The sequence below is a fragment of the Empidonax traillii genome, unplaced genomic scaffold, assembly GCF_003031625.1.
Source record: "Empidonax traillii isolate 1590-97213 ecotype Southwest subspecies unplaced genomic scaffold, ASM303162v1 scaffold14:size4059594, whole genome shotgun sequence".
In the NCBI taxonomy this organism is placed as follows: Eukaryota; Metazoa; Chordata; class Aves; order Passeriformes; family Tyrannidae; genus Empidonax; species Empidonax traillii.
This window is the reverse complement of record NW_020955207.1, coordinates 1518326-1530161: the sequence shown is the minus strand read 5'-3', so window position 1 is coordinate 1530161 and position 11836 is coordinate 1518326. Positions and strand designations below refer to the sequence as shown.

The 11836-nt window shown below is 37.3% G+C and overlaps 1 protein-coding gene across 2 annotated transcripts in view; it reads left to right on the top strand.

Annotated features, from left to right (window-relative positions):
- Positions 1–9029, top strand: part of TRANK1 (tetratricopeptide repeat and ankyrin repeat containing 1) — a 57510-nt gene extending 48481 nt beyond the window's left edge. Inside the window, exons 20-24 of one of the 2 annotated variants that reach the window (XM_027891809.1) lie at positions 982–1114; positions 1964–2109; positions 3777–6859; positions 7886–7982; positions 8848–9029. In XM_027891809.1, the coding sequence (XP_027747610.1) occupies positions 982–1114; positions 1964–2109; positions 3777–6859; positions 7886–7982; positions 8848–8962 (3574 nt within the window). In that variant the 3' untranslated portion in view covers positions 8963–9029. Of the gene's footprint in view, positions 1–981; positions 1115–1963; positions 2110–3776; positions 6860–7885; positions 7988–8847 lie in introns of both variants that reach the window. The other variant, XM_027891798.1, reaches the window with a different exon arrangement.
- The last annotated feature ends 2807 nt before the right edge of the window (positions 9030–11836 follow it).

Sequence of the window (11836 nt, the reverse complement as noted above, 5' to 3'; positions counted from 1 at the left end):
TATAGTAATTGGAGTTGGATCAGGGGTTGGACTTGATGATCTTGGAGGTCTTTTCCAACCCAATCTATTCTATGATTCTATGATTCTATGAATAAATTCCCGTTTATGCAGGGGAGGCCAGAAACTAGCAGTGATAGCAGAAGTGGGCAAGGGATGATGAGATCAGAGGAAGCTAGCACAGAAGGGAGAAGAGGGAAGGTCTAGAGAAATGTTATTACTGGAGTTAAACAAGGTTTTATCTTTTGTAATTATGTACTTTATATTAATGGCCCTGGTTAGAAGTATAAGGATGCTCATGAAATTTAGTGATCATAGAGAAATTGTAAATGGGATTGATAGAACTTTTTTTCACTTCACTGTATGCTGGCGTGCCTGTCAACTGAATTAAATTTGAGGAGAAGGAATTGAATTTATTGGAATGTGTTAAGTTGACAGAACATATGTAATAATGAAGCTGTTGAAGTGGCATTTTTTTTTGGAGAGGTATTAATGCTGGTGTAAAAAACTTAAGTAAGATTCTTGTGTCCTCTATAATATGAAGTACTCTGTACAGGTCTGATTCTTTAGGCTTGACAATCAGGAATTCAATCTAGATCACTTGCATGCAGTGATACCAGAAAGGCTAGGATTGTTTAGTTATACAAAACAACAGCTGATAACACATTTGATTGTTGTCTTTAATGACATTGGGGTTAAAACAGCAGAAAGAAAGGAACAAGTTAAGCCAGAAAAGCGTTGCAAAACCACAATACTATACTATAATTTAAAAAACCCCACAGAATATCTTTTTACTGCCACAGAAGCCAGGTTCTGGAACAGAGTTCTGGACAGAGCAGTGTCAGCCCAAAATATAACTGATTGTAAGGTAATACCTCATCAGGTTGTGTAGGAAGAAGAACACATGATGTCAGCTGCTGGACAGATCACATGATCCTAAACCTAATTTGGATGTAAGCAGTAACTTTCTCTTACTTTCTACAGGGAAAAAAAGATGGAATATATGACATTGGCTAAAACTTACTTGGAATGCGGAGAACTGAAACTATCACTGAAATGTCTGTACCAATCAAAGGAGTTCCGGCTTTGTGCAGAACTGTGTAAAAAGTTAGGAAAGGTATTAAATTCTTTAAACTATCCTCATCTTATCACTTTCCTTTTCCTGCAGCTTTTTTTCCCCTCTCATGTTACTCATAAAGTAACAGTATTTTTCTGTGGTGTGGTAGTAGCTGAACTAAGTGAGCTCTTTAAGCTGTGCTGTTCAAAAGGAAGCATTTGTCAGAGAATAGGCAGAAGAGGAATGGAGAAAAGAATAATGCAATTACACAGGCCAGGTTTATTTCTTTGGCTTTCCTCAAATGTCATTATCAGTCATTTGCAGTCAAAAGTTAATGACTAATTTCATGAAACTTCAGATGTTACTTCATTCAGTACTCTGATACTGAAACTTCACTGATTACAGCCATCTAAATGGAACCTTTTAACTTGCAAGGGTTGAAGTAGTGTGCTAACAGTATGTATTCTTTTTTATTTGCAGTATATTTCCACTGAAAGAATGTAAAGTAGTTGTTCCCAAATATTTGAAATTTAAGATACAAAATTAGAGTTCTCATTCTGAATCCATAACTGTTTATTCCTGAGAAATTTGTGAGTCAACAGAAGTGTATGGTGTTTTCTAACAATGGGCAAAGCTGGGTGGGTAAAAACTAGTTTGAAAATCCTGGATAATACCTTTATTTTTGCATTCTAGTTTTTAAGACATGAAGTTGTTTTTTTTTTTTTTTTAAATCTGTTCAGTTTTAATGATGGTTACTTTAATATTTAAATTATTACATTAAGATACTTTAATGCATTTTATTTAAGTGTACTTCTTTATGAGACACGATAGAATTACTAGATTTGTTCTGCTCATGTGGCTTTGACTGTTTAGAGCACTTCAGTTTCATTACTGAATTCTGCATTGCAGATGAAGGATGCTGCAGTTTACTATCAGAAAAGCCAGTGCTATAAAGAGGCATCTGGATGTTATGAACAAATTGAGGAATTTGATCTGGCCATTAAAATGTATTGTCAGGAAGAACTCTATGAAGAAGCAGCAAAGGCAGTTGAAAGGTATGTCTTCCAAGAGGGTATTGGAATAGTTCTCTTTTCCATTTCCAAGTTCAACACAATATGGCTAGCATGCTGAAAAATTTTCACAAGGGTTTTTGGCTGGTGGCTTTGTTTTATGTGAAGTTAAATTAACATTGTCATTGTCATCATTACTTGGGTAATGATAACATGGTGAAAGGATTCTACTGCCTTCACAGCTGGTGCCATGAGTAGCTTAACTTTCCTGGAAATTTTTTCCAGTCTGTTGTATTAGTCATGCAAGTTCTCCTTCAGCCAGTCCTCTGAACTATGTTCTTAAGGTAAATATGACAAAATAATTCTATAGAAGTATTAAATACTTATCTCTTAGGACTGAAATAATGACCTCATTAGCATATTCTTGCATAAATGATTCATTTGTTGGCCACACTTTTCATTACACTTAAATCAATTGATGATTTTTAAAGAATATATAAACCAATTAAAATCCTAACAAGGCCTGCAATTACACACCTTCACTGAAATCCTTTGTGATGTACCTTTAGTAATGGTAACTCTTTTCTTGAATTATTAAAGCTTGTTAAGTATGTAGGGATTGTTCAATCAAAAAGTTCAAGCATTAAGTCACCTTCCCGACTAAGGAATTTTTAACTTCGCCTTCCCAAATCATTCATGAAAATTTATAATTGTAGGTACAAAAAATCTGCACTCCTGCATTTGTCATGAGAAAGATGATAATGAAAGGCTAATAATGATTTACTCACACAACAGCAAAAATTGACTCATTCTCAGCATACAGGAGAGAATGCTTTTGCAAAAGTGGGTTAGGGGGTACCTTAATAATTTTACATCAGACAGTAATAATTAAGAACTGAATATTTTAAAGTGCATGTTATGAAAGATGAAACTGGGTACTTTTCTCAGGCACTCACTAAGCAACAAAGATATGGTGATTATGGGTGCTGAAAGAAATGAGGCTGCTACCACACAGAGTTCAATTTCGGGATTTGTCTGGCATTCCCCTTTTATTAGGGTTCCTTTGTAAACAGCACCTGGTATTTGTCTTTTGGAATTCCCAGGATCGTCCTAAACCAGTGCCTTGATCCCACACATTCATCTTGCATCATGTGGTGGCTGTGTTCAGCCATGGGAGAAAAACACGTTATCATGCAGACCATTCAGAGTGGTTTTTGCTTTGAGAACATAGCACTCTCTTTATCAAAAACACCAGCGAAGGCCAAAACACTCCTTTTTGATCCTAATTAACTGAATGCAGGCGCTGCCGGCTTAACTGGTTCCCACACAAAGTATATGCAGATTCATATGACAGACTTGAAAGAGTTCTCTAAATTGACCACTTTATGCAAATTTTACAGAGTATTATCTATATTGACCTGTGGAGAATGCTTCACTGATGCATCTTGCTTGTACTATAAGTTTTGATGATCTTGCTTCAGACAACCTTATGTTGTAATTAATTTCTTTCTGTAGATTTTTTTTTTAAAGATGATGTGATTGTTTATTGCCTGACAGACATATCACATGAAATAATTGGCCTTTTTGAAGGAAAGGCTTCTAGGGGCAGCTGTTTGCGTAATGTTTTAAGTTTTTTTTTAAAAAATGCAGTGGTGGTTTTTTTGTCTAGATTAGTCATCTGTGCTAGTAAATGGATGTATCTGTTATTTCAGATATGAAGAGATGTTGAATACAAAAGGACAGATAGTTTCCAAACTCTCATGTACAGCAAATCAGTTGTATTTGGAAGCAGCCGCAAAGTACCTGAGTATGAGCAGGACTGAGGAAATGATGCAAGTCCTCTCAAAACTTGACACAGAGGATCAGCTTGAGTTTTTGAAGTCTCGTGGATGCTTGCACCAAACAGCAGACTTATTGAAAAGGAAAGGTCGAGAGGAGGAAGCTGCAAAGTTAATGAAACAACATGGATTTGCTCTGGAAGCAGCCAACCTCACAGCAATAAAAGAGTTTCGTGCATCATGTTTGCTCGCTGCAGCACGTGCCAGTGTGACTCACTGTTCAGAATCAGACCTGGTAGATGTGGAGGTAATCCTAAAAGAAGCCCTCGAACTTTGTGAACAAACTGGGCAGAAGTCTGGCATTGCTGAGGCTATGTTTCTGCAGGGAACTCTGAAGGGAGACTTCATAAAGCTGAGCAATGCTTTCCATCAGTTCCTGTCTCTGAATCATTCTGCTGGTGCTGTTGAAGCTCTCTTTGCATTATCTCACTTCAGTACTCCTGACCAGAACATCCTCTTCATGGCAACGCGTGGCTTAGTGGCTCTTCTGAGTCTGGTTAGGGGTTTGAAGAGAGCAGCCACCAACGCAGAGAAAGATATGGTGAAGTTATGCTTTGCCTATTTTGGGATTGTCCCAACAGGTGACAGTTGCCAGGTGTCTCAAAATGAAGCTGGACCCATTCTCAAGTTTTTGTCAGACAAGCCAAATCTAAAAGAGAGAAAGATAAAAGGTGATCTCTCAGTAAGCACTGAGGAGGTAAAATCAGCTTTGAAGCAGCACTTGTTAAGCAGGTTTTGCTCTATCACCCATGAGTTACTGAACAGGAATTACCCTGATATTTGTAAGAAGTTCATTACCGGCTTGAACTGTGGAGATAGAACCTGTGAGGATTACCATAAGCCCTTGTCGCGCCACGAAGCAAAGACAATATTTCAGTGTAAAATGCATCTGGTGGCAATAAGAGGACTGTTTTTAGAAGCCACATGCACTTTCCCTAAAGAGCTACTGAATCAGTGCAAAAGCTTTGATGACATTTTTACTTTTGACAAATACGCATCATGTAAAGCCCTTCTAGAAACGTTTTTCCCTGATCATTTTCATTTGAGAATAATTTCTGAGAACCCAAAGGCCTGTAAAGAAATACTGCAGTTCAGTAGCGTTATTTCCAAACCCTGCAGAGCGATGTTGAAGGAGTACATCACATTTAAGTTTAATCGTGAAGGCACTGCAGCCAGAAGAGAATCAACTGACTTATGGCTAAGTGCCATGAAAGTTTTTATCTTATCTTCAGGATATCCTGAAGAATTTGAGAAACTTCTTTTTAAGGAAGAGGATGACTTTAACAAAGAGTTAAACATTGCTTTGGAAAAGACAAGAAGTTGCCCAAAGACTAAAGACCAAGGAGGAAAGACCAAAGGAATAGAGGGCAGGCATGGTATGTTGCTACCAGACAAAAATGCCGATAATGCAGGAAGAACACACTTGTGCTTTATTCGACTTCTTGAAAATTCACTTGAGCAATTCTATGTTCATAAGAATCCAGAAAACTGTAAAAGATTTTTTTTCCGTTTTATGAATGTCCTGATCAAGAAGTGCACAAGATACCTGATTCCAAGCATAGGAAATACGGTGATGTTGTTGGAATTCCAGTATATTCTTTGTTGCGCTGTCTTGATGCGTCTCTCCAAGAACATTACTCTCACTCTCTGCCTTCCAAAGAGTTACATTGCTCTCCTTCATTACTGGGAATTTTTGTTCAGAAGCAAGGACCATAACAGAGAACTGAAAGACACATTTTCTATTATACAGGAGTATAGACCAAAGGAAGCATATGTAGCTGTACAGAATTTCAGATTTCATCTCTGTTATCTAGCAGAAGTTTTGTGTGGCATTCATGGAAGGTTTGATGTCCTTCTGGATGCATTCAGGGATCCCGACTGCATAACTTCAGGGGAGGCTGAGCGGACTGTAGTGCTGTGCTTAGTGATGTTACTGAATGCTGACCAGGTGCAGAGTTCTAAACACAGATCCCTCTTATGCCACCACTTTCTTGAAATCAAGGCGATGCTGAAATCAGTGAGAAAGGACACTCCTTCTAAAGTTCCTGAAAGATTGCTGAGGGTTGTTGAAAAAGTGAGTGATGCTACACATGTAAGAGAAATAGCTGCAGGCCTGCAAGAGCTGCTGATAGAGCGAGATGCAGAGTACTTGGTTGACTGCCGCTGGAAGTGGGACACTGCGTACAGTCAGGGACATCCAACCATACGGGGTATCCTATACGAACACATAAACCTTGACAGGTTTACGACCTCTTTGGATAAAACAGAATATGCTGGTGAGCTAGAAGAGGAACTTGAAAGAGTTCATTGCTTAGAGGACCAAAAGGATCCCCTGGAAGTCATTGCACTCAGCAAGCAGAAGAAGCAAGAGCAGAAAGCATATGCTCAACACCAGCTGTATTGTGTGTTCAATTTTGTTTCCCTGTATGTGAAGTGGAAAAGGAAGGCCTGCTCCAGAGCTCATCCTGTTGCAATGAAAGATGATGAATTTTTATCAGGAATATTCAAAAAAGCAGATATTGACCAAACCCAGTGTGACCTCTGTGGAGTCAGATTTATCCAGAGCTCTGAGAACTATTTCAGCCAGTCAGAAAACATGGAAGCAGACACTTCTGAACCTCTGACACCAACAGAGAACAGTGGGGAAGAAAAGCTGCGTGCAGGAGGAAATACAATTTCTGTGACCAGTGAAGCCTACATAGAGCACAGAAACACAGATGAACACAAAAATAATAATGCTGCCTACAGATCCTACGCTGAGTTTTTCAGAAGAAAGATAGATCCAGTAATACGTGATGGACTGGAAGTAGTGGAGGCCATTACAGAAAATTCTTACACCCGAGACCGTTTAGCATATAAAGAAGGTTCCAACTTATGCCAGAGAAAAATCAAAGAGAATATTAAGAAAATTTCAGATGCAGTAGAGGAAATCTATGAGAGAAAAGCCTGGGCTAAAGGTAGGACCTTTCAAGTTTTCTTTAAACAATGTAATATGTCATTTTTGGCCAAACCTTTAGACCTGACGAAGCTCTGTTTGAAAATCTTAGTGTGGTCAAGAGAAAGATGTTTCTAGGTATTTCAGGTAGCTGAGGAAAAGAACTGAGACAGCTGGAAGTATTGAAAATTGTATTCTAACCTCTTCCAAACACAACTTAATGAATCAGATAGTACAGGTAAAGTAAATAGTACTGACTTTTTATAGATAAGCAAGTGAATTTTAACTACGTGATCATATGTGCTGTGTTCTCTAAACTTACTTACACACTTTTACAGCAACCTGTTGTATTAGACAAGGTCATCTTTATAAATTTTTCTATTATTTCTACTGTTTTCTACTTCTGCCCGCCGTAGTAATTTGGATATGCAGGGGTAGAGTGTTAGGAGTACTTGGAGTCTTTGATTAAGTCTGCTCTGGAACTTGTAATTTTGCCAGTGCTGAACAAAGGGGATACTTAACTACGAATCTGTGTCAGGTACTCAAAGGCAACCCTGGTATTTTAAAGTTCATTAAATTATGGTAATTGAGATACATTTTTTGATATTAGATTCCCCCCCCCCATATGCTTAAAGCATTGTTCTTTGCTGATTTTTGCAAGCAAAATGAGTGAATAAGTACTGAATGAGTAGCCTAGGAGCAAACTTGTTTGGTGTACTTGCTTTGGGAAAGTGACAACTTAAATCATAACATTTTTACTGACTTCAGTCGTAGAAATCCACCAATCCTGTCAAATTGTCATTTTGCCTGTGATGTCTGACAGTAACGAAAATACTGTAGTATTTGGTATGTTGAGCAGCTCTGATCAGCGAAATGCGTTAAATTTGTAGCAAAGTCTTAGGTTGTGATTTTCATGTGTAAGCTTTATCTTTACTCCTAATGGAAAGCTTTTAGATATGGATGAAGTCCGTGACGTTTTCTTGAGTTTTGTGCTTGGCATTTAGCTGCTGTAGAGCTCTTATGGAATGTTAATTGTGTTCCATTTCAGCTGAAGAGATAATAACCACACATGCCAACAAATTGGTTGTCACCGTTGATGATGCTCGTAAGTGGCTGAAGAAAATGGACTTGCATAGGATAAAAGAGGAAGGTATGTTTTCAAACTGCATGGCTTTCCTGTGCCCTGTGAGGACACTGTTCGGTAATGGTATCTCAGCATCACTTCAGTTTCCCATCTAGCTTCCTAACAAAACTAATCCTTATCTTCCTTTGAAGAGTTCTTTGGAAAAAATATTATATGCAGTTGGTTTTCTTTTGCTTTTACTTCCATTTCTCTTGGTTTCATACCAAAAGTAACATGTGATATATTGATGCAGTCTATTGCATCACAAACCGCTGAGGGCAAGTTTAAGACTTCACTGTGGCTGCCTAAATGTTCAGGTTTAAACATATATTTAGGTGGTGAGATTGCAACAATTGCATAAATAGGCAGCAGTGTAGTGCTCAGACTTACAAATAACACCATATGTAAAGCAATAAAGTAGCTCTGTTTTAGAAAATTTGGTTGTGATAAAGCCTGGCGTTACATCTTCCTATTCCAGGAAAGATACAGGTAATAAAACTATCTGGGAGCTCTCTCATAATCTCAAAAGCAACATTATAGTCTATTTTTGAAGTCAGTAAGCAAATGTGTTGTCTGCTGAAACTGAACCTTGAGAGAGGTGAGACAGACTTGTTAAAAAAGTCAAACACAGGAACAATAGAAACAGATTTTCATGGTGAAAATTAATTACTAGTTCAGCAAGCGACTTAATAGTCCCTACTTCCTTGCAGAGCTCTTAACCACATTGTCATATTGAGCTGAATACTTCTTAAACATGATTCTACACATATGAAGGTATATTGCTGACCAAATATGTATACCAAATAGCAATGACATAGCTTGTCATCCAATTTAGAGGAAAAGATGTTTGTGTTTTCCATTCCGCATTAATTTGTTGTTTTTAATATAGGCTTTGTGCATGATAAAGACTTGGAAAATGAAGTGGAAGATGAAAGCATGGCTTTTGAAGAACTTGTCCATAAAAAACTCTCAAGAAAAAAAGGAAGAGGTGGAAAATTATAATTGGAAAAATTATTCCGGTTGGCTATTCTGTCCTCTTAACAATCTAATTTTAGAATGAAAAAATGTTGAAAAGAATAGAAGTATGGGATCGGAAATGGAAAGAGTCTGAAGAAAAAGAGGAACTTATTCTATGTGTGTTTTGGATTTTTTTAATTACTTGTTGCTTATTGCTTGTATTATGTCAGAATAATTACCTATGTTGTGATAATGTAATTGTTCAAACCTTAAGGACCAATTTCCTTTTGAACCCATGTGGTATCTTAAAAGTAACAAAAGCCAAAGAACCAAGCAAGTAGAAAAAAAAATTATGTTTCTGACTTATCTCAGGGGTGTTTTTCCTCTCAGTCTTCTTTTTCTTCTTTCTTGCTAATTTTCATCATCATTCTTCTGAGCTGGAATACTCAGAAAGATAAAAGGATAGTTTCTCTGATTTTAAGAGTGTTTCTATGTTTAGAACTTTCTGAGTCTTCAGAAACTTTCTGAGATACTTACAGTATCTCTCTATTTTTATAGACAAGAACAGTAATCTCTAAACACATTTATATTTCTGACTGTGTACCTATTTCTGATTAGATAGGTATGAAAGTTAGGGATTGTCTTTTATTTGATAAAGTTTTGATATGAACTTTTACCTGTGCCTATTGAAAAATAGATAATCTTAGTTTAAAAGACTATTACACATTTTAAGTGCTTTGTAAGGTTTAATTGATAAAAAGCATTTTGTAATGTAATGTTTTTATAAAATCTGTAAGATTTTTTTAAATCACTTTGTCTTGTCTTATTTTTTCAGTGCTTTCTGACAGCCGTATGTGAGTGACTGCGTGAGTGGGATTTGAGAAATGGGTCCAGAGTATTAGTTGATGATGATGTGGTTTCACTTTTGGGATTTCAGTGTGTCCAGCATACTGTAGTGTCCTGGTTTTGGCTGGGATAGAGTTAGTTTTCTTCCTAGTAGCTGGTACAGTGCTGTATATTTGAATTTAGGATGAGAATAGTGCTGATAATGCAGTGACATTTTGGTTGTTGCTGAGCAGTGCTTACCCAAAGTCAAGGACTTCTTATTTCCCATGGTTTGCCAGAGAGCAGGTGCCCAAGAGACCGGGAGGGAGCATGGCTAGGACAACTGACCTAAACTGATCAAAGGAATATTCCATAGCATAAAATATCTGCTCAATATATAAAGTGGGAGGAGTTGGCTGGGAGGGGTCAGTTGCTTCTGGGGCCTGGGCTGGGCACTGGTTGTGGTGGGTGAGCGATTGAGTTGTGCATCACTTCTTTTTCTTGGGTTTTATTCCACCCTCTCTTTGTTATCTCACTTTTCATTAAAATTATTATTATAATTGTTACTATATTTTACTTAATTTCAGTTATTAAACTGTTCTTATCTCAACCCACAGATTTTACCTTTTTCTCTGATTCTCCTCCCTCTTCCACTGGGAGGATGGAGGGGTGGGCGAGCGGCTGTGTGGTATTTAGTTGCTGGCTGGGGTTAAACCATACCATGTAGTGCCCTTTAGCAACATTTTAAATAAATGCATTTGCATGTTAAACATGATCAGAGTATTATTTAGTTGTTGAAATATTTTGTCTTTAAAAGGGTTCCTCTTTGTATACATAACAAATTGTTTTGATAATTACCTTTTTTCAAAAACTTAATCACTTATTATTATGCTCAATGTTGTGGAAATGAGACATTTTACATGGGTAAAAATGAAAATGTGCTGTAGAACGGAGCAACGTGGGTGGCAGTAATAGTTATCTATTGCACTGTAATTGCTGTTGTCTGCCAGAGGACTCTCTACCAAGTGTTTCTTCCTAAAGAAACCTTATTGCTTAAGCAAGCGTCTAGAAGATGGTTTAGAAACATACATTGAATGAAATGTAATGCAAGTCATTTGCACTGCATAGAAGTCAAGAATTAAGAAAGCTGGATCATTAATGTAACTTATTTGGCTTTGTTTTCTCTAGTGATAGGTATTCTGCAGAAACTTTCCTGATTAGTTTTTCAAATTCAGTATTTACATTTGCAGCAGTAAATGCTACCAAAACTTTTTAAGGATAATTAAAATTTCAAAATTCTTGCTGACCACATTGTAAAGATCTAGTGATTATACTTTCTCTTTATGGAAAAAAGAACATTAAACATTATCGCAAAACACCAACCACAGAGGAAACAGAGAAGAAGAAAGGAGATGTTATTTGCTCCAAGAACTTAATCTTGGGTATCTTTCCTTGATGCAGGGACCTGTGATCCTTGGTGTGGTTACATGCAATCCACTGGTTATTCTCTTTGTCAACACTCCCAGATGGAACTTACTTCAATAATACATGAAATGCTGCTAGACAAAATTACTGGCAATTCAGATTTCAGAGCTTATGGTTTCAGAGATATATTAGGCCAAGATTTCAAGTAATGTTCAAGCAGAGATGGGAAGTCTAGTTGGATCTCCAGTCTAATATCAGTGCTTTAAGGTTTTTTTCCCTTATGCTGGTATGCATAAATAAACATGAACATTTATTTTCCATGGCAGTGTCTTCAGATAATAGTGATCTCAGTGCATGAATCCTATCTGCAAGTTTAATTAGCAAAGTGAATTTGTCCAGATAAACCCTTAAGCTGTGGGGTTTTATTGTTGTGGATTTTATTATTTTATTTTTTTATTCTTTAATCTTTCTCACCTCTGGTGGAAGCTCCAGTGTTCTGGCACCAGCTAACACCTATGACTCAAAGGGCTTAAGACCCATGACATGTGCCTTGGTACGTGTGAGATGCATATTGCACTGAAACCTTGGAACTGAGCACTGGATGCAGGCTGTTGAGCTAATCCACCCACTTCTGCCTGTCTAAGCCATGTTGAAAAGAATTTAGAAAAG